The following is a 22,133-nucleotide window of genomic DNA, read 5'->3' on the forward strand; positions in this document are numbered from 1 at the left end:
TATAATTGATTTTATAATATGAATTTTATGAATTATTATAAATATTTTATTTTATATCATAAATTATGGTAAGAACAGTAACGAGTAATGTACATAACTGATTACTGATTACTATAGGTAGTAGTATAGTCTAATACACGTGTATACTAAACACTGAGGTTTTTATAAACACTATAGTACAGATTGCACGGACAAACGACACTCACAAGTCATAAACTCATAGCAGTAATACTTGATTAATACATGAGTTGCTATTACGAAATTGTTATAATTAAACTAATATACATAATAGCTTGCTTACTAATAAACTATCAGACATTATCAATTTTTTTTTTTATTATTGATCACCACTCAACACTTTTAGATAGTCTAATATACTCTATAGTGAAGTACTAAAGTTATCATCGGTTGGAAGACAATATTTATAATATTACAAATATAACAAATAATATTTCAATTGACGTACTCCTTTTATGCGAACAGTTCTCAGTAATTTTTAAAACATTGATATAGTTTCATGCAAAATATAAGGTTAAATAGGTTGATTATTATTTATTAATAATGTATTCGTTTAGTAAGTAAATCAATGACTAGGAACACAATAAAAAAAGGATAAATACAAAGACACTGTACGTTTTATCTTTTAGTTTATTGTATATCAAAAACATGATTCAATATTACAATAGATTTAAAGTTAAAATGCAGTCCAAAGGTATAAATTCGTTCACATATAGATATTAATATTAATAATAATAATAATAATAATAATAAATTAATTATTAAATTAATAATCCTAAGTCATAATCACAGTAGATAAACAATTAATAAAGAAATGTTTTGAGAATAAGATTATGTTCGAAAAAAATTCAAACATTTATACCATGTACTCTTAACATGTAATAATTCAAGTACAATGTTTAAACTATACATTTAACTAAGTAAATAATTGTTGTTTTATTTTTCTTGAATGCCTAATACATCCTGTATCTACTATACCTATAATCTTATATTTATATATTTATATTTAATTATAATATCGTAATAATTATTAGTCATAGTATATATTTATATCTTACACCTAGTAACAACTATAAATTAATGGCAGTATAAGTCTGAATTAAAGAGCCGGTATTCAATTCACAATAACATCACTCAAACTATATTATAGGCACAAAATATTTAAAACGATCAAATTTGTCTTGCATATTTTTTTGTACGTCAACATTTACTATTTAGGTAATGACTGTCACTATAAGAATAAAATTAATATTTATATAGCTGGAAGACAGATATCAAATTAAAATGATTATTAAAATGTTTAACATATTGTAGATTGCGATTATTATTAATATGATTTAGGCCGTTTTATTGACAATAAAAATATAACGATAATAACAATAAATTAATAACACCGTTGTTCTCAGTCGTTTGTCAAAGAATTAAATTATAAATAATTAATTCATTTTTAGTGTTTAATAAGTGCAATTAAACTTTGACAATATTAATTAAGTACCTAATTAAATTTATTTGTATGTGTATACAATGTTGATTGTTATAAGAAATTAATTTCATAGAAAGTGCTGGCGTATTTAATTTTAAAAATATGGTGTTTGTAATGTTTAGTTTATATTTTATTTTAAATTAAATTATAATAAGTATGACACATTTAGACACCTAATATAATACATTAGGCAGGTACACAAACATTTTGAAAATTGCTTGTACACAGTTAACTTATTTTGACGATTAGATGAAAAAATAAAACATTATAATTAATTAAGCTTATTTTTTTTTAATTATTTTGAATTATTTTGATTTAAAATTAACACTTTTATTAGTTTGATAGATTTAATATGTTATGTTCAGTACCAATGTTTCATTTGTATTATTTTGTTTTATGTCATAATTTTGTTTATGATATGATCTTATGATTATTAGGTATTGTAATATAATTTATATTTTTGAATAACATTAGCATTATTATTTCATATTTATGTGCAGTGACTTGATTATGTATTTTAAAATTGAGACAAATTTAAAACAGGCACTTATTTTAATTTCAAATTTTTCCAATTAATTAATGGTAAACAAGTGGTAATAAATTATAATAGCTACAAAGTAAATTGTTTAATGTTTGTCTATACCTATACTAATTAGATATTATACAAACTACATATGTCTCATAATATTAGATTGTATTTTAGTAAAAAGACAAAAACTTTAATATCATTGCATATACGTCGGTAACTAAGAATTAACTGTAGTATCGGAATATCGACTAATTTAAGAAGGTGCCATAATAAACAACAAACTCAAAAACTTATGATTAGGTAATAAATAAAAAAATAAAAAAAAAATAATAATAATATAATGTTACAATAAGTGTCATGACGCATAAACGATTGGCGGAGAGGGATTCATGTCCTCATATCCCCTCGAAATGGTCAAGTGCCTACAGAACTACCAATACTTAATTAAACAATAGTGGCATCGAAAAATTTCTTTAATATTTATCCGCAATAAAGTCTCGAATAAGCAATTTATTTGTACAACGTATATTAAATTTTTAATGTGGAAACTAGACGTAATAATATTTATTTATATGAAGTTAAGTAGCTTATGTAATGTAGTTATAGGGATATTATAGTTGGATGTTGAAAATGAATAATTATAAAATATTATATGTAAACAATGAGCTAGGAAAAACACCACAACATCAAATGAAAAATGTACATCCGTATATCCGTCATTCGAATATAATAAAAGTACTAGTTGTATTACTAGTAGTAATTTACACAAATCTACAACAATATTGAAGGATTATTAATGGACTCACATGTCCTAAAACCAAATGGGTTTGAATAAAAACCTACATGGTTTTAAAATTACTTTAAAAACCAGTCTTAAAATATTAATTTTTTTTAAAAGCATCACTTTACCGCATCACTAAATAGTCCACACCTGTACCTTTTCGGCAATAACGCACCAGTTTGATTGGTCGTAATACGAAGAAATAATGTGCAAATTATCGGCGTGTTTCTCGATCAGCTGGTCGAGTTCGCCCTCCCTGAACACGTGGTAGTACCTGTGGAATGTTATAGACCCACCACCGTGCTCGGACAGCGATTCTTGCGAGGTGGATAAGCTACACGTGTCGTCACTCTTGGACGTTTCTTGGGTTTCAACGGCAGCGTGCTGGCGGACCAGGACAGCGGCCCGCCTAGGGTCTGTCTCCTCCGACGACGAACGGCCATCGCACCGAGCCTGTCTACGGTCCGCGAACCTCGTGTCTTTGCTGCAGTCACTCCACGATGTCAGGGAAGTCGTGCTCTGTGTGGTGGTGTGCGTGTCCGCCGTGTCGTTGGATTCAAGTGAGTTACCTGGTCGGAGCAGCGATACCTGGCTGCTGGAAACCGTGTCGCGCCTCGAGTCACACTCCAGCTCCAGGGACGCATGCCGGTCTTCTGCTGAGTCTACGGACTTGCGGTAGAGCCGTGACCGGAACCCCTCCCGGCTACGTAGTACCTTGTCCACAGAGTCTTGTGTTTCGACGGAAATGCTGGGCCGGCGGGGCGCTTCAGACCCGGCCAGTATCTCGATCCGATGGTAGTCGAGCGGTTCGTCCTCCAGCTGTCCGTCGGAAGATGACGGGTCCGATAATATTTCGTCCGGTCGCATCAGCTGGTGCAAATATTGCATCAACTCTACCTTTTCCGGCGTGTCTACTACGTCGTCACGTGCCTTCTTTGGATCTTCTACCGGCTCCATGCCTATTGCGGCCCGCAGTTCTTTATTTAATCTTTATTTTTAACATAACAAACCATTTGCGTTTTAATCAATAACTTTGACATAAAATGGAATAGTATAAAAAATCGTAAAAACTTACCTTTCAGCGAAGTCCACGAGATGCTTTTGACATTCCTCATCCCACGTTTCTGGCAAATCTGAAAGCTCATCTTTAGAACACTTACTGGCCCTCTTGTGTTTTGGTATTGAACCGAGACTTGGACTGTTTCGAACTGTCGTCCCTTTGTTCGGGTGTTCTTGTAGACTCCATCGGTTAGTATGATTTGGTTGATCTTCTTTAGGGTTATGCTCTTCACTTAGGCTAGGATCTTCTTTTAGACTGCGATCTTCTTTTCGGCTGGGATCTTCTTTTGGGTTGGAATCTTCTTTCGGGCTTGGATCTTCTATAGGGCTAGGATCTTCTTTAGGGCTGGGATATTCTGTAGGGCTGGGATCTTCTTTAGGACTGGGATATTCTTTAGGACTAGGATATTCTTTAGGACTGGGATATTCTTTAGGGTTAGAATCTTTTTTAATTACGGCAGAATCTGAAGAACAGATTTGTTCTAAATTACCATGTTCCGTCGATATTTCATCCTCGGGTTTTGCTGGTGTTTCTACGTCAAAAGATTCGTCAAACTCGATATCTACAAAAATTTCCAAGGTTATGTACTTGTGTGTAATATTTATCTAACAAAGTTATCATACACTGGAATATAGCATAAAGAAAAATTATATAACTGATGTCTGATAGAAACTGTTATTGAAGAGGATCCAATAGGAAAATACCAAAGAAGTTAGGCTATGACTTAGATGTGAAGATTATTCCACAACAAAATATTTTAAAGATGTACAACAGGGGAAAAAAGAAACAGATCATAGTAAATTAATTGGGAGGGCAGATATTAATAGTTTTAAAAATTAATATGAAATTACTGTATAAAAATAAAAACTATTTTTAATATACATTAATCACCTGTAATTTTTCGTTCATCTTCCACCACTACACTAATAACACTGCTAACAGAATCAGAGGACGATGATTCTGCATCACTATCTATATCGTCTATTTCTGGATGAAATGTTTCTTCGACTGTTTTAATAAAATGTCTTCCTCGTAAACCAGAAAACGTTCGATCAGCTTTTGGTAGACGATGACGTCCAGTTACTAAAAAATAACAATGTTTTTTTATAAACCAATAATGGCGAAAATATATCTGATGGTAATATACCTGGTTTAGTGTTTAAAAGAAGATCTTGAATTTGTTTAAGCTTCTCTGCACTAATTCTTTCTTTAGGCCGTGCATTATGATCTCCACCTTCACAAACATGATCTCTACGTTCTAATTCTTGATCTTTTTCTTGCTCTCTTCTGAGCTTCATTTCTATTGCTGTTTTTACAGGTGATAATTTGATGGGTTTTAAAACATCATCGACTTGTTGTTCTGTTGATAAATTTAACTGATACGGTTCATTTCCATTTTGTGAGTTGAACCTAGTTGGTAATCTAAAATGTGATGGATGAATAGGCGCTGTTTTTGGCGTATTAGGATGTGAAGACGACCTGTATTGACTTTGAGATTTAGCAGTGGGTGTGCACGGAGCTGTTCGTGCTTGCTGTTCGACTAATGGTGGTGAACATGTCTTATCAGACCCACCGGTCGCATTCACAAATATAACAGACGCTAAACTACTCAGACTGTCTTCCGAATCAACACTAGCATCACTCTGTAAACTGTCTTTTGACGAATCTTCAGAAGAACCATCTTCACGGGAACTTCTACGTCCGTCACAACACGTTGTTGTCACCAATGCGGGAACGGGCATTTCTATTTTTTTTTCATCACTAACCTTTTCTTCACAACCTTCCTTATACCCTAGCATTCTACTAAGTCCACTTTTAATGTTATCAGATACCTGACTGGATGGATTTTTAAACGTTTTCGTGAATCCAGTTTTGAGCAATTGTAGTGTATCTTTAATGGATTCCAACGTACGTGTGCTATACATAAGCTCTTCATTTAACGATGCTTGCCTCTGAATGTTTTTTTGAACGATTTCCTTTTCCTTAAGCCTTTCTATAGACATAAGTTCTTCATTCATCGATCTTTGTTTTATTTCATTACTTTTATATCTGTATCTTTTTGAACCACTGCCTACATCGAATTGAGGTAATTTATTAACCAAATCTTTCATGTCAGTAGCTTTATCTCTATCTTCTTCTGCATCCTCGTCACATAGTGATTGTTTTTGTTTCACTAATTTAGGTTTTGAATGAGTTAGTGGCATCGATTTTTCCAATTCTGGTATACTTGACCTCGATCGTACCATCCGTTTTTCCGCAGTTTTTTTGATATCAGTTAAACTCTTAGATTTGTGTGTAGGTGTTCGATTGAATAGAGGTATAGAGTCTGGTGAATCTTCCATTCGTCTAAGTTCTATAGGAACATTTAGTACATCTTCGTTGCAAGTCTCACACCCTTCGGGATCAGAACGTAATACTGACGGCAACTCAAGTGATGTCCAGGAAGCAACAAACCAAGGTTTTGATGATACTTTACCTCGCTTGGTTGAACCGGCAAGCTTCTGTAACAAAGCGAATCCATGTTAAACGCAAACATGATATTTTAAAATAAATGTTATAACAATTAACCTGTATTGCTTTCCGAACAAAGCTATAACAAGTTTCAGTTCCTGGACTCGATAAACTAGAACTACTCGGGGAGCTCTTTATTCCTTTTCTCCAATTTGATTGTTCCTTACGCTTAGTTTTTCTTTCACAACACATTTTGGTACTCCTATATTAATATTTAAATCTATTATGTATCAATTTTAATATATTATGTGATATTAATAATTAAATACTAACGTTGTTGAATCAGAATTAGATTTTTTTCTTGTGCTAATATATTCCTCGTCAGACGTGGTTGTGGTTGTAGAAAATTCTGTTGATTCACTTTCTAAATTTCTACAGGGCTTGTGCCAGGGCATTAGTACGTCTTGAGATTGAAACTACGAAAATCAAAAATTATTTTATGCAATAATCTAAATTTTCAATATCAATTTTTAATACTTTTCTATGGCGTCGTTCCATGGCCCACACTGTAATTATTATACGACCACCAATTCTAAGTACCCTGGCTAGTTCTCGTAAGGCACACACACGTCTTTCTGTTGTCGAAAAATGATGAATAACAGCTATAGATAATACAGCATCTAAACTACAGTCTTTGAATGGTAAGGTTAGATTGTCACACACCAATACCTGTATTTGAATAAATTAACAATTTATTATTTATCATTTATTGATTCTAAATAAAATTGATATAATTCTGTAAATTGTAATTTTAATTGTACTTAAGACGTATAAAAAGTAAAATATTTACTTCACTGTCTCGACTTCTAGCTATTTCAGTTAACCTCAGGCAACGGTCAACGCCTACTTTGAACACATGCGGGTTGGTTGATAAATATTTTCCTGTACCACAACCTAAAGTTTAAAACAACATTTACGAATTTTAGTTAGTTTGATATTAAATGTTAATAAATAGGTACTCGTAATATTGAATTTCATTATGATTATAATAATAATTGTCAATAATTAATTTCAAAGTTTTTAATGTGGTATTTCAGAATTTTAGATTATGAATTGATTCAGATGATCCAGTATATAGTGTATCTATGAACTAAGCTTGAAAAAAAATTGTACTTGTCTTAAATTGACACACGGTGATATTAAAAGTATAACTGGTTTGCTAATATGACAATAATTGTATTTTATCTGTCTACCGATAAACGAGTGGTAGTTTTTTTTGCAAACAAGTTTTTTTAATGGTATTTGTGCGCAAAACTATATTTTGGTATAGTTAGTTTACTATGACTAATTCATAATTTACTAGCAATTAGTAGTGAAATATAATTGATACTCAATGAAAAAATAACCAAAAATATAATGTAAAGCATGATAGTATAGCTCTATTAAAGCCTGGGTTAGAGGCGTCTAGCCCAAAAATGTACTGGCCAGGAATTTTGCTCTGTCATACTTATAAATTGTACGAAATAATGATAGTCAACCACCTTATTTATCAAGTAAAAAAAAACTAACATGAGAATAGGCTGGTTTTAGAACCAGGAAGTCATGTACACGTACAATTTTAAATCTGACACAATTCATCGGAATTGGTTTCGATACAAATAAAATAACAGGAGTAGCCTTTGTCAATTTATTCGTAGCCTATGATACGCTAAACCACAACATAATGCTTTTAATATTTTATAAGGTACCTAACCAAGGACTAGAGATATGTAAAATCATAGCAAAACTACTCAGCACTGGAAAATTTTTCGTAACACTCCATGGAAAATCCAACTGATGGAGAATCTCAAAAAAATGGATTACCACAAGGCAGTGTACTAATTCCTAAATTATTTATCAATCAGTTAATATATAACGACCAGAACAAAAACATTGTTATTTATGCTGATTAATCATTTATTAAAAAAAAATTCAAGTTCCAAGTATATATAAGTAAATAATAAACAAAAAAAAACAATAGGTACAACTAATATAACATAATACAACTAATCTAAGTATTCTTTAACACCAATAAGTTTCTTTAGTCTCATAAATGTTGAAGCTGACAGTGGTTTGGTAAGAATATCGGCCAGCTGATTTTTGGATGAGACATACTCCAGTTTTATTTCATTGTTGGCAATTGATTCATTAATTAAGCTGTACTTGGTATCTAGATGTTTAAGTCTTGGCTCTTTAGAAATTTTGATGTAGGATTGATTGTCTTCATACAAAACAATTTGTTAATTTTCTCCTATAACACATATTTCAAAAAGTAATCATTTAAGCCACATAGCTTCTTGTATAGCCGACACCAATGCTAGATATTCAGCCTATGTTGAAGAAAGTGCTACTGTTCATTTCTTTCTTGTAGACCAGCAAACTTTAGATTCATATACTTTAAATAAGTATCCAGAGGTAGATTTCCTATCGTTGATGTCATTAGCGAAATCTGCATCAACAAATTCCCTAACTGAGCTTACTTCTTCACCTTTTGTATGGATAAGACCAACATCAGTATACACACAGCGTAATACTCTATTAAGTTGATTTCGTATAAGCTGTCTAACGGTTGAGACTGATATCGACTAAATAGATTAACTGCAACGCTGAAATCTGGTCTTGTTTGAATCTAGCATACATAAGACAGCCAATTAACTCGCGATAAGGTTCATTGGTTGCCTTTCCATTTTCTGTGTTCAATTTGGTTTCCATAGGTGTCGATATTGGCTTGCAGTCTTCCATTAAAAATTTCTCCAGCAGCTTTTCTAAACAATGAGTTTGACTAATCTTCAGAGTTTTTTCAGTACGTTCTATTTTAATACCTAGAAACGATTTCGATTCGCCTTGATCGGTTAATTTAAATTCTTCTTTCAATGTTCTTTTTAAGTCATCCATTGACTTCATAGAGTTGTTCACTAGTAAAATATCATCCACTTCAATAGTAAAAATAAACGTACATCACTAACTAAACTAATTCACTTACTAATCCTTGGACTTCTATTAAATCTTTTATTCCAATAATAAGGGGCTTGTTTCAAGCCATACAATGATTTATTTAATTTACATACCAAGTTTTCTTCTTTCTCAAAATCCTCTGGTTATCTCATGTACAATTCTTCTCCGACTATTCCATTCAGAACAGCCTTTGATAACAAATCTTGCTTTAAATCGTTCAACATTATCTTGTTCATCAGTTTTAACTTTAAAGACCCACTTGTTGTTCTTAACTTTTCTGTTGGGGAGTCGTTTAACTAATGTTCATGTCTTATACTCATTCAGAGCTCTGATTTCTTCTTCCATAGCTGCCTTCCACTGAATATGATCTGGATAAATTTTGATTTCTTTAACTGTTTCTGGTAAATCTTGAACATAGTATTCAGCAGAAAGTGCCATCATTGACATGGCATAATCCGTATGCCATGTCGGAGGTTTTGCTTTTCTATTCAAATGTTCTTGTGCTGGGTAATTATTTCCAATGGCTTCATGGACTTCATTTTCTGTTTTGCTTCAGCTGACTTCAACTGTCTTATGAGTTCATCAAATATTATAAAACGAGCTTCAAGATTAGTGTAATTTTCAAATTTTAGCTTAAGTAGTCGTCGATTTTGATATAGTTGACTAGCAATACCCTTATGTTCAAAAGTCTGAACTTGCTAGTCCCAGATTTCCGTCGCAGTTTCTTTGCCAATTACATACTCCAAATGACTGTTAGTCACACATTTAACAATTAGAGACTTACACGTCTTGTCATCCTTTTGTCACTTTTCCAACTCTACCTTATGAGTTGAACTAGGCTCATTTTCTGTAAGGCATGCTCTTTACTCCAAATTCTTCAAGAAGTGAAATAATAATAAATAACATACTCTAAATTTCCAACTTGGAAAATTAGTTCCAGCAAATTGAGTTATTTCATGACAAATCATCGGTTCTCTTAGCCGTCTGGGCCCATAACCTGTTGGTTATTATGAATTACAAAAACCCCTTTAAGGATAAATCATATTATAATTAATAGTAATAAATCCGGACAACTGATACAATTATCACACACCACACTGACTAAGCAAACAAAGTAAAGTTACAAAGTAAGATGGTTAAGCCCTTTTTAGGTTAGGTGTTGATAGTAAACAAGATTGCAAGTAGATAAGTCATAAGTCATAAGTGATAACAGTAAGATGATAATAACAAGAATTGCATACACAGTAGGATGGTATTGAACTTGAAAATAACCAAAATTCAAAATATCTACATTCTACGTGTGATTTTAAACAAATCACTTACGTAAAATAAATGCAAGAAACGGTCTACGGGTCATGGGCATAGATCACTGAACTATATGCCATAGGAACAACTGCGAAGGAATTTGTGAGTGCCGTATGATGTCACTGATTCCATGCAAAAAAACTGGACACAGCTCCGAATAAAACGTGTAGAATATTACGAGATGATCAAAAATCACAGAAATCGAAAAATTGTACATAATATCCGGTATAGCTTCGCCCCACACTAGACATCTAATGTAAGCAAATTGGGAAAGAATTAAAATGGAAATGGACTCCATCTTACATGTTATACATGGACATCAAATCTCAAAACACCAGCTAAAGTCACTTAATAATGTTTAAAATGAACTATTAAGCTATATAAAACACCATCTGAAACTACAAGAAATGAAAAGTGGAATCTTATTCCAAAAATCAATGGATAAAATTAATGTTTCTGAAATTTGGTAAATAGGTAATCTCATATCCGAGAATGTGCACCTCGAAGTTAATTTTTTTAATTTCGCATTTTAAAGAGGGACTAACACAGAGATTTGTCGGCTCATGCGTTATTATAACTTTTAGACCTGTATTTTATATTTGGTCAAAACCACCAAAATAAATGTATTAGAAAATACGTGTAGTCTACACTTAACGGAATTTAAGACAAGATAAATCCAGAGGCTAAAATTCTGTGTCCCCTGACACACTTTGTGTCGCTTGAAAATCAAAGTTTGTTCTCTGAATGACAAATGTGTGTCAAGTATTAATGTTTAAGGTAAGTAGTATAAAAAAAGGAGGCATTTTGGGTGTTACAACCCCCATCTATTTGTTTTTCTTTAGAAATCTGTCAAAGCCCAAAGGTAACAGTTAAATTAATAAGTGTGTCCCCTGAAATCAGATGTATTTTAGGCCCTGGGTAAATCCACTACCAACGTCCTGCATGCTCAGCAATAATGTTTCCAACTATCATCACATATTTCCAAAATTTTTGAATTGCAAGACTTGCATTGTATTCAACCATCGATCAATAGAATTCTTACGGAGGAACAGCATGGCTTTCACCCCAGTCGTTCCACCATTACCTATAATTTAGTCTTTAACAACTATGTATACCAATCTTTTAATTTGAAATCACAGGTAGATGCCATTTACACTGATTTAAAAAAGGCATTTGATTCAGTTAATCACAACGCTTTAGTCCAGGTCCTTAATGTATCTAGAATTGGTGAACCTCTTCTGTCCTGGTTCTCGTCTTACCTCTCTTACCGTTATCAATGGGTTAAATTGTTTGTAGTAAAATTTAATGTTTATCTTGCTACATTCAGTGTTCCTCAAGGAGGTCACCTATCTCCTGATCCTGTTCTCTCTATTCATTAATAGTGTATCAAGTTTTCTTTCCAATAGCCTTATTTTATGTTTTACATGGCTGTATTTTGTTACAGAGTGATTTTGATCAGTTCACTGAGTAGTTTAATTTACTAGGGATTATCTCTTAATGTTTCTAAATGTAAGACCATGACTTTCGCCAGGATTCAGTCCTCTGTCATATACGTATATCATCTCGGACCTATTGCCATTTCATGCTCTATGGCTGTGTAACTGATCTAAGGTTTATTCTTAGTAATGATCTTGATCCCAGATCCCACATTGAGAATATTTGCAGTAAAGTTTTTAAAACTCTGGGGTTTGTATTAAGATTATGTAGGAACTTTCGGTTAGGCTTATCCTTTAAGGTGCTTTATTTTGCACTGTTCACCCTATTGTTGAGTATGGTTCCGTTATTTGAGATCCTCGTGACACCAATGACTCTCTTAGGCTTGAAAGGGTTCAGTGTACATTTATGAGGTATGCTAGTTTTAGATTGAATATCCCCTGTGAACCCCATAACTATGGACCTGTTGCTTCTCAACTTGGTTTGGTTTCGCTGGCTGAGATTTCGCAGGATCAAAATATAAAGAATTTAATATTATACTTAATAATTTACTTATTTTCTACCTACCACCGCAAGTAAGGTATTATTATCAAACATTAACATTTTAGATATTTCATCTTATACAAATACATATTATAGGTATTCGTCAACAAAGGCCCAGGGACGCCGTTGTAGAAGTAATTTCATCTGTGCAGGTAAATGACTTGGAGGGTCTTAAAATATTTTGCAACTTAAATTAATTAACTTTATTTAACAATAAGACATATTTTCGTTTGTTAAATAAAAGTTATTTATAAAGACACGTCGCTCGAAAATTTAATATTTTTGACACTATAAGTATAGCAAAATCATGTGTCACAACTCGCGTGATCCTTTAATATGTTTGAATACATTATAACTTTTAAATGTTAGGATTTGCATAGTATTCTAGTTAATTTAATCTCAGAAGTTAATTAAATTTATCGTTAAAACAAGCTCAGCTTATATTATATTAATCCTATTAATCTTAAACTATATAGTACATACTATAGTATATTATACAGTGTTTGTAGGTCGTACGGAGCGTATCAAAGTATTTTTTCAGTCGTTAGAAACGATACCGCAAGCGAACGTTCACTCGGAATACAATTTAAAAAAGCATATTATAGAAAAATTTTTTTGATAATTTTTGACTCGATACTCATATAGGTAGGTACGCGTAACGTAAGGAGGTATACTTCTATGCACTTTTTGGCATAATTTGTTATAAATAATTTGACGTAGGTACCTAATATTTAAAATCTATAACACTGTACATCTGCATCATATACACAACTATATACTGTTTTGGGGCTCTAAATCGTGATATATAGTGCTTAAATTTAAAAATAATATAATTTCAAGTGCGCAAGAAATTAGACGTTTAAAGCAATGAAAAAAAAAAAAAAAACCGTCTTAATAATATTATATTTTGTCAGTCATAGGTTCCCACCTACCTGTTTAATAACATACTCACCGATGTCACACACGAGTGATCCGGGCTCCAAGTCGTGCAGGAACTGCGTCACCTTCGGCCACGGTTTGGTCTTATGTGCGGGCTGGTACATCTCTTGGTAAGTGTCGTGCACGTAGGCCTTCTCCAATTCCAAGCTCCGGGCTAGACGGTCGGCCCTGTCCATGGCCCCAGCCCGGCTCGCCACCGAACCACGTCTGCAACCACGCGCGGCGAAAGGACACCGTTACCACTTATTACCATACGTTTGGTATACGCGTTATACAAAGGCGGACGGCCGAGCGGCGGCGGCGGCGGCGGCGGCGGCGGCGGCGGCGGCGGTGAACAACGACCACAACTACCTGACATTTAAAGCGTGCAGGTACATGATAGTACACGCACGCACGGTAAAAACGGCCGTCGTCTGCGCCGATCATTATTCATCCCGGTGACCGGGTCACGGCGGCGTCGGTATATCATGACGTCACGGGAAGCGCGTGACTTGACGTCACCGCCGCCGGTCCCCTCTTCGCACGTATTGATCCCTCCCACTAGCCCGCCGTTCCGCACACGACGGAAACCACGGAAATCCCTTCGCACGCGATCCCGCCGCGCCGCCACCCGCCACGTAGTGTGCGCTAAAATACAACCCACGAAACGCTTACGTAATAATAACTTGTTACACCGTAATAAAATGTATATAATTTTTAATTTACAAAACGTCACGTTAAGTACGGTCGTTATATAATATTATTATTACTCATATTTGTTATTATCGCCGTTATACGCGGATACGGGCGCTTACACTTTTTCGGCGTACCCCACCGATATCGTCGCACGCGATAGGCACGACCCCGCGGATTTTCACGATCAAACCGAAACGAACACGACAGTATTGTTTACGTTACGGGAAAAGAATTATGTGGGCGCCCCCCGGAAATTCGTGGCGATTCGATCGTATACGTAGGTAATAATATCGTCTGCACGCCGCGATATCGACCAAGCCCAGAGATAATATTATTATTATTATTATAATAATAATATTGTATTTTGCGGAAAAATTGTCGTCGCCCACAGCCCGTTGCAGCAGCGTACGATCGCAAAAGTAGAACAACAAGAAAAATATCGACGAAAAACAAATATTAATTATTATATAATACCGCCTTCGAATAACACTAATAAATAATAATTGCAATATAAATATTTTAAATGTAATTGTTGTTGGTTGCAACATAATACAATAATATTATGTATCGCTACAGCCATGCGATATAATAATTTATAATATAATAAGATACTCACTTAATGTTATAATGACGCTTTTCGTTTCACAGTCTTCATTACATCGCGGTATGTTTAGGTGGGTGTTGGACGTCTACGTAGTCTTCACATATACGTGTATAATATATAGCTGATATACACACCCCGGCCGACTTACCTATACTTCTTCAAGTACGGCCGTTTTTAAGACGCTCACCACAGCGCCAGCGATAAATTGACAATAACGTAAAATATTATTATAATATAGCTTACGGTTTCTGCAGTGGTGAATATTAATAATATTATATATCACACGGTATACAACAACAGTCCAATATTTATTCCTGTTTCCTGTATGGCGACCGAACGGTTTTTGAAATGTTTGACTTTTTTTTTTTGTCGATTTTTTTTTTGTTTGAAATAATAATTAATGTTTTAAACTTTTTTTTTTTTTACGACTGGGATAAAAAAATGTAAAAAAAAAAACAAAAAAATAAACAAACAAGAGAGCTCCGAGGCGAACGTCGGACGCCTCGTCTCGGGCGAATTACGGAAACAAACGGGCACCGCGGCGGCGGCGGCGGCGGCGAGCGTATAATATGCAGGGGAGAGCACATGCGCCGTATCCGCCGCGTACGGCCAGGCGCAATGATGATGTCGATCGCGCGCGCGGAGTGTTTCGACTTTTATCGAGGTGCACGCGTAGATATTATTACAACTACTGACCGCACGCGACTCCTGCTCCGATAATAATAATAATAACATCAAAGTTGAAAATTATGATGACGTTTCATGACTACAAAAATGTGTGTACAACTAATATTTTATTCTAATTTTTATGGTTATGTTCAAAAACTATTCGTTTTATTCTCGACTCCGAAACGAAATGAATTATACAAACGAATTAAAAATATGTCAATCCTATTATCTTCGACTCGTTTTGTATATTATATATTTGAATATCAATCGATCTTATAACTTATAAGTAATACACAATACGAAAACTGTAGTTATTTTAGTTTTTTACATAAAAATGTCTATCGGTCGTTGATTTGTACCATAATAATATTATATTCAGAACACTATCTCATTATCGTAACCTACGTCATCAAATATAGGTACCTATTTGCAATTTAAAAAAGGTGTACAAGTGGGTACCGGCTACCGCTCTGCAGTACTGTAGGTGTTGAGTGGGTCACTGTAATGGGTGGGCATGTGTTAAATTTGAATGCAATTCCATGCGAAATATGATTTTGAGTGAAAACGGCCAGTCGGGCCATACTAGAATAATATTTTTAAATTAAAATAACGAAAATCGTTATCCTTGGACTTAGGTTTAAATATTTATAAATATCGTTATTCTATCCGGTATTTCGTCCAAATTTGAATTTAAGATATCTATTAAAAAAGACTATGTTAAAATATAATTTTTAGATTTTTTTGTCTGCAGTATAAATGACTTATGACAGACCTTGTTTTGAATTTTCAATCCTTATAGCTATAATAGTTGAAAATTGTGTACATTTTTATAACTGTAAAATAATTAAAAAAGGCTTATAAAAAAAACGTGTAAATGTATATTGAATATTTATTATTTTATTTTAAAAAAACTAAAAAAGGGGAACCTTGTATTAAATTTTCAAGCTATTTGACTAAGCGAAATATTAATTATCGATAATTATATAAAAAAACTAAAAAAAAATTTTAAATGTCTATAAATAAATCAAAAAGAGTGAAAGTATTTTGAAAATGTTATTTTATATATACAAAACAATAAACTAAACACTTGGTGAAAATTCCAAGTTTTTAAAGGTTTTTGTTTTTAATTATAACAAAATAATAAAATCGTGAATTTAAGGGTGAATATAATGTTGTAAATATTTGAACTTCAGACGCTCTTCAAAAAATAATTTGACTTTCCAGAAAACTTTTTTTCTTGTTAAAGGTAGAAAAACTTATGAGAAATTTTTTAATAATTTTTCAAATATTACATATTGGAAGAAAAATTTTTATGAATTTCTAAATACAAAATAATTTGCAAATTATGGCGATATTGACGATTTTTGTTAAAATACTAATAGGTATATAACGCTTACTAAAAAAAAATGTGACTATGTATTTTAGATATTCTTAAATGATATATGAACAACTTATAAGAAACCTTATTTTTCATAGTTTTTTTTAAAAAAAATATATTGATTTTGTCAAAAACAAATTTTGCGTAAAAATGTCTATTTTTCCTGAATTTTTTTTTTGTTTCGCTCGATACTTGAAAATAACTGGGAATTATCGTGTTAAAAATCAAATAATTATTTCGACTACTTATACGTATACATACACCAACCGAACAAAAAAAACACATACTTGTATAATCAATACATTCGTCGCTCCGCTCAGAATCTAAAAAGGACTTGATGCACTTCATTTTACTAAAAAAAATATATTAAAATCGTAAAATTAAAAATATTATTCCAAGTCTCTGTTGCAGTACGAATCAGACATCGTGTTGAAAGATCATTGTTTCGAAAAGTTGTAAATGGTATACCTAAATCCTATTGCCCCTTTTATTACCATTTACCATGATATTATTTAGGTGGAACGTCGATCACATACAATGGTTTCTTTATAATTGACGTTGCAGAGATCGAAAAGACGAAATGCCCGGGAGTCGTGTTTTCTATGCGTATACACAATTCAAATGTATAATAACAACTGTATAGGTACGGATAAATAGGTCTTACAGTATTATACCTAACACGAGGTAAAAATATAATATATAACATATTATACGTTTCGTGATGAAATCTCAAAAATCGTGAAACGAAATACTGCCGCAAACTCGTAGTTATATACGACCGATGTAGGTAGGTACCTATACATGACGTGTAACCCATGTAGGTACTTATATTTATTTTGCACGAACGTTTTATATTGGTATACCTAATGCCCAATTATTATTGATATGACCCCGCCATCGTGTTTTAACCGTTCGTGTACATTACAAATTTGTAATGATAATATTATTTTAAAAAATTTTTTTTTTAAAACCCTCATAGTTATATAAATGATTGTTTGTGGATTAATATTATAATTCTTAAATCGTACGGAGTATATCTAAGGTAGGTACGAGGTACCTATATATATATATATATACTATAGGTTCTTGTATCTACAATCTACTTTCGTCGTGTTTAGTAACGATCATACTTTAATTATTATTTATAAAGTTTTCGCTAAATAACTTTCTGCCAAACGGGAATCATCATACTTTATAGTGACAAAGACGAGATAGTAGTTTTTTTTTTAACGATTATATTATAATCATCTATTTGTATTTTATTGTACTTTGCGTTACAATGTGTATCATAATATCATTTATGCTAGGTGCACTGTTAGTTATTGTTATAAACGATGATATTTTAAATTTATAATAGGTACGAATTCATTTTCTGTATTTCTAATAATACCTACACCGTACCGTCGGATTAAGAAGTCGAACGAGGGGAGACCACTATAATATTATGGTTATTGATTATCACGAAGAAAATAATTGAAAAAAATCACGGCTGCGGAATGTAGGGTAAGGAGTTCAGGAGTGACGACGATTTGTTTGGACTTGAGACGACGCGATGCAGTTAAACATATTGTGAACTTGCGCAGTATTCCATCTGAAACATGCGCAGGCTCTAATCGCCGCTGCAGCATAGAAAATGAAGTGACCCAAATTTGTTATTGCCGGCCAATATTTTATACACCAGATAAAATATATTTTTAACGAACATTATTGATTTTACAATAACCAAATCCCAAGGCACTCCTGCACTATAGCTACTGAGACGTGTTATTATAGTAAACCATCATGTACGTGTATAATAATATTGTAATGGTAGAATATTAGGCCACATATTTTTTTTTATATCTAATTTTAGACAGTTGTAATTTTTAACAGCCAGTTTTGATCACCACCCGTCAAAGAAAACTTTCACCAAGTCATTAGATAAAAAGAGGTGACAACAATATTGTGTGTGTGTTGTTCTCAACAAATCGCATTGTATTTTGTCTTTGCGTTTTAAAATCAAATATATATATAATCTATTACAGAAGTAAGTACTATGTAGTACTTATATGAACTAACGAATGAACGACCCATCAAAAGAAAAGTTTTTACTTTTTTTTAATGAATATTTCTTGTTCTAAAGTAGAATATTTTCTGAAGAACTTCATTACTTAAAAATTCAATCAGTTTATCAGTTATAACTTTATAAGTATTTAAAGTTTTGATGAGCGTAGTAGGCTGTACCCCGCAAAATGTTGGTCCACTATTCCGCTCATATAAACTCTAATTAATACTTTAAACTACTACATAATTAAAAACTCGTCCAAAATTTGATTTTGGATTTGATGCATCGAAATAATATTCCAAATAATATTCTGCTTCCGTTATATTAAATTAAAAATGTATATTGTCAATCTAAAAAGTAAAAACTTAAAAATTATAACCATAAAAATTGTAAAAAAATATTTTTGAAAACATTAATAGTTTTTGAAACAAGCATAAGTTTTCTTCGATAAATGAATCACTCGGTGGTATATGTATTATATTTATTTGTTATATTTATATATTATATCGTAAATGTTGTAATAATATTTTGGCCCTTCACTCCAACTTCTCAGGCCCAAACAAAACTATAGTATGATTTGCAATGACAGAACTGCAAAATACGGAATGGTCGTTTAAAACAGATCCCATTGTAGACTTTATATAATAAACATATGGTAATATAGTATGCTATGATGAGTATGATGTAGAGATGGTTTTAATCGCGGTATAGACGTTATATAGCTAAGTTGTTAAAGTTGATTTAAGTTTTTATAATCATAAACGAGTACAATATTATATACAGTGAAACATCAATATGATAAAGATCTTTCGTTTACCGACATATTTTTCTGTATAGTGAATTATTTTTGAGAACCGCGACCAAATTAGAACCAAATTTATTTAATTACACCGAGGTATTTAGCGAATTTCCATACAAGACGAATTTATTTTGGATGCTATGGAAATGTCACTATATACCTACCTATAGTATTATAGTAATATTAAACTATAGCGTTAAATTATTATTACCTTGAGTTCGGTTGTAGCTCGATTTTCACACCGTGTTTAGTAAATTTCGTGTACTATAATAACTTACTAGTAGATTATTGATTTTTGACTCGGAACGGGTGTTTAATAGTGTGTGGGATGACGTTATAAACGCCACCGCGGGATGTTTATATTAATATATTATGTACATATATCGAGCTAGTGGTTATGCACACAAAGGTACCACAGCAATTGAAATGTTATAAACAAAGTGACAGATATTTTAATGGTATAATATTAATATATTGTTTTAACCACGCTAAAAAAATATCGAATATAATATGTTATGTTAGTTGCAAATAAAATTTATGGATTACCTTTTTGGTGCTTAGATAAATTGTTCTTTTTACATAAAAAAAAAAAAAAATTCAACAGTTTGAAATATAATATATAATATTAAATTTGGTATCTACGAATTATTAATGTAATAAAAATTGATTAACGTGGAAACAAAATGACCTCTATACTCTATACATGCCATAATATCATAGTATCCCACATGCAGCCTGATGTATTCTCGACGCCTATATGAAAATGTTGATTAATAGTACACTGCAGTTTGCCCACTCCGTATTCAAGCAGTCTTAAACAACCTTAAGAACTTCGGAAGTTTCCACGTTTTTCCTTGTTTAGAAGACTTTTATTATTACGACATTATAAAAACTATCCGTAATTAATAGAATTGTACGCGGTATAACTATATAATCAATTTGATATTATCAGGTATTCATGAATTTATGTTTGTTGAACATATTATAATAATTGCCATTAATAATAATATGGTAATACTTATTATTTTGTGTCATGATCAGTAAAATATATAGTTTTTTTTATTCGGTTGCATCATTAACACGGATTGAACAGCGTAACCATATAATTACTAATTCCAGAGTAAAATATATAGTTGTCTAATACCTACTTTTTTACAAAATATTTTAGTCAAATATGATGGCCTTTATCAAAACTGTAGGTATATTTAACGTAGGTATATTAAATAATATAGGTGCACTATTATGTATTTTGCTATGCGCATAAATGCATAATGCATGTTATTATATTAAAACTTAGCATCGGTTCTTTTATTTTGTTTGTAATAATTGGGAAATTTCAACAAGTTTCAAAAATTCTTATATTAAATAATATTTGTTATTACTAACTAGGTACTTGTTATTACTGACCATTATGATACCTTAAGTTATTACTCATATCAATTTTATAAATGCTCACGTGTTAAAATAATAGATATTTTGATTTTGCAGTATTTCACTGTCCACCGGTGTGTACTACAATATACTAAGTGTGTATTTGTACATAATAATTTTTCACAATGGTTGATTGCGGACCGCGGGGTGCCAAAATGCGCTCGGGCCTTAGGAGCTAGCACTAATGTCCCAGTTGACCTATCCCATAAAGAGTGTTGGGTGAAGTAGCTACTCAGAGATTGCCTCTGGACATAACACTTACATTAAATTTAAATTTCACAGAATATTGGAATATCTATAAATTATTAATTACCATACAGTATACCCCATAGTGTTCACTATACAAATAAAATAAAATTTCTCAATATGACGAATACGTTCATTAATTTTCGAACGTTTCAAAATATAAATTATGGAGACGTAAAAATCTCTGATTTGAGAAGTGCCCATTGTTTATAAAAATACATTTATCGATCATATACTATACAAACATGATATTATAATGTTCGTGTTTCTGAAAAAAATTTATTCATATTATTATATTTATTTATTTGTATTATAGATTTATTTATATTTTTAGTTATACAAATTTTACTTTTAAACATTAATTTCTTCTTGTCATAGTGATTTGATGGATTTTAATCTGTTTTTAGTGGTCTTAAGTACTTACCCATGGGTATGTAGGTGTTCTTGATTTCATAATATTCTGAATAGGAATATAATTACTATATTATAGTAACCCCGGTGAACGTAATTAACCTGAAATACTTCCCCTATATGTTACGTCGCTATTAATAATTTACTGCGGATTATAATAATATATGCCTACATTTATGTATATAAGAATAAAATAATCTTTGCAAGATTCTTGAGACAAAAATACATTTCATTCGATATTATACGTTGCACATTCGTGGGTTATCATGATTTCGGACGCGATTTTATGCACATTTTACAATAAAATTCGTCCTTCGTCCTCTGCAGGTACTAAACGCG

General features: G+C 32.2%; 1 protein-coding gene across 2 annotated transcripts; it reads right to left on the reverse strand.

Annotated features, from left to right (window-relative positions):
• Nucleotides 1-680: 680 nt before the first annotated feature.
• Nucleotides 681-15,354, reverse strand: LOC132940724 (uncharacterized). 2 transcript variants are annotated; one of them, XM_061008439.1, is made up of 10 exons: nucleotides 14,829-15,354; nucleotides 13,551-13,744; nucleotides 7,173-7,276; nucleotides 6,860-7,051; nucleotides 6,656-6,798; nucleotides 6,440-6,584; nucleotides 5,019-6,369; nucleotides 4,763-4,954; nucleotides 3,887-4,433; nucleotides 681-3,799 (listed from the first exon to the last, which is right to left on the reverse strand). In XM_061008439.1, exons 2-10 carry the CDS (start codon nucleotides 13,711-13,713, stop codon nucleotides 2,947-2,949), a joined length of 3,690 nt encoding a protein of 1,229 aa, XP_060864422.1. In that variant the 5' UTR covers nucleotides 13,714-13,744; nucleotides 14,829-15,354; the 3' UTR covers nucleotides 681-2,946. The 2 variants fall into 2 exon arrangements, with proteins under 2 accessions (XP_060864422.1, XP_060864421.1); XM_061008438.1 differs by having other exon boundaries at nucleotides 5,019-6,372.
• Nucleotides 15,355-22,133: the final 6,779 nt, after the last annotated feature.

The sequence above is a fragment of the Metopolophium dirhodum genome, chromosome 3, assembly GCF_019925205.1.
Source record: "Metopolophium dirhodum isolate CAU chromosome 3, ASM1992520v1, whole genome shotgun sequence".
NCBI classification, from domain to species: Eukaryota; Metazoa; Arthropoda; class Insecta; order Hemiptera; family Aphididae; genus Metopolophium; species Metopolophium dirhodum.

What these genes read in the sequence shown, in the direction of transcription:
- LOC132940724 (XM_061008438.1), bottom strand. Translation starts at nt 13,713, where the DNA reads ATGGACAGGGCCGACCGTCTAGCCCGGAGCTTGGAATTGGAGAAGGCC. An exon ending in TGGAACGACGCCATAGAAAA is followed by an intron (nt 6,799 to 6,859) that starts GTATTAAAAATT and finishes TGATTTTCGTAG; the next exon opens with TTTCAATCTCAAGACGTACT. An exon ending in TCTAATTCTGATTCAACAAC is followed by an intron (nt 6,585 to 6,655) that starts GTTAGTATTTAA and finishes ATATTAATATAG; the next exon opens with GAGTACCAAAATGTGTTGTG.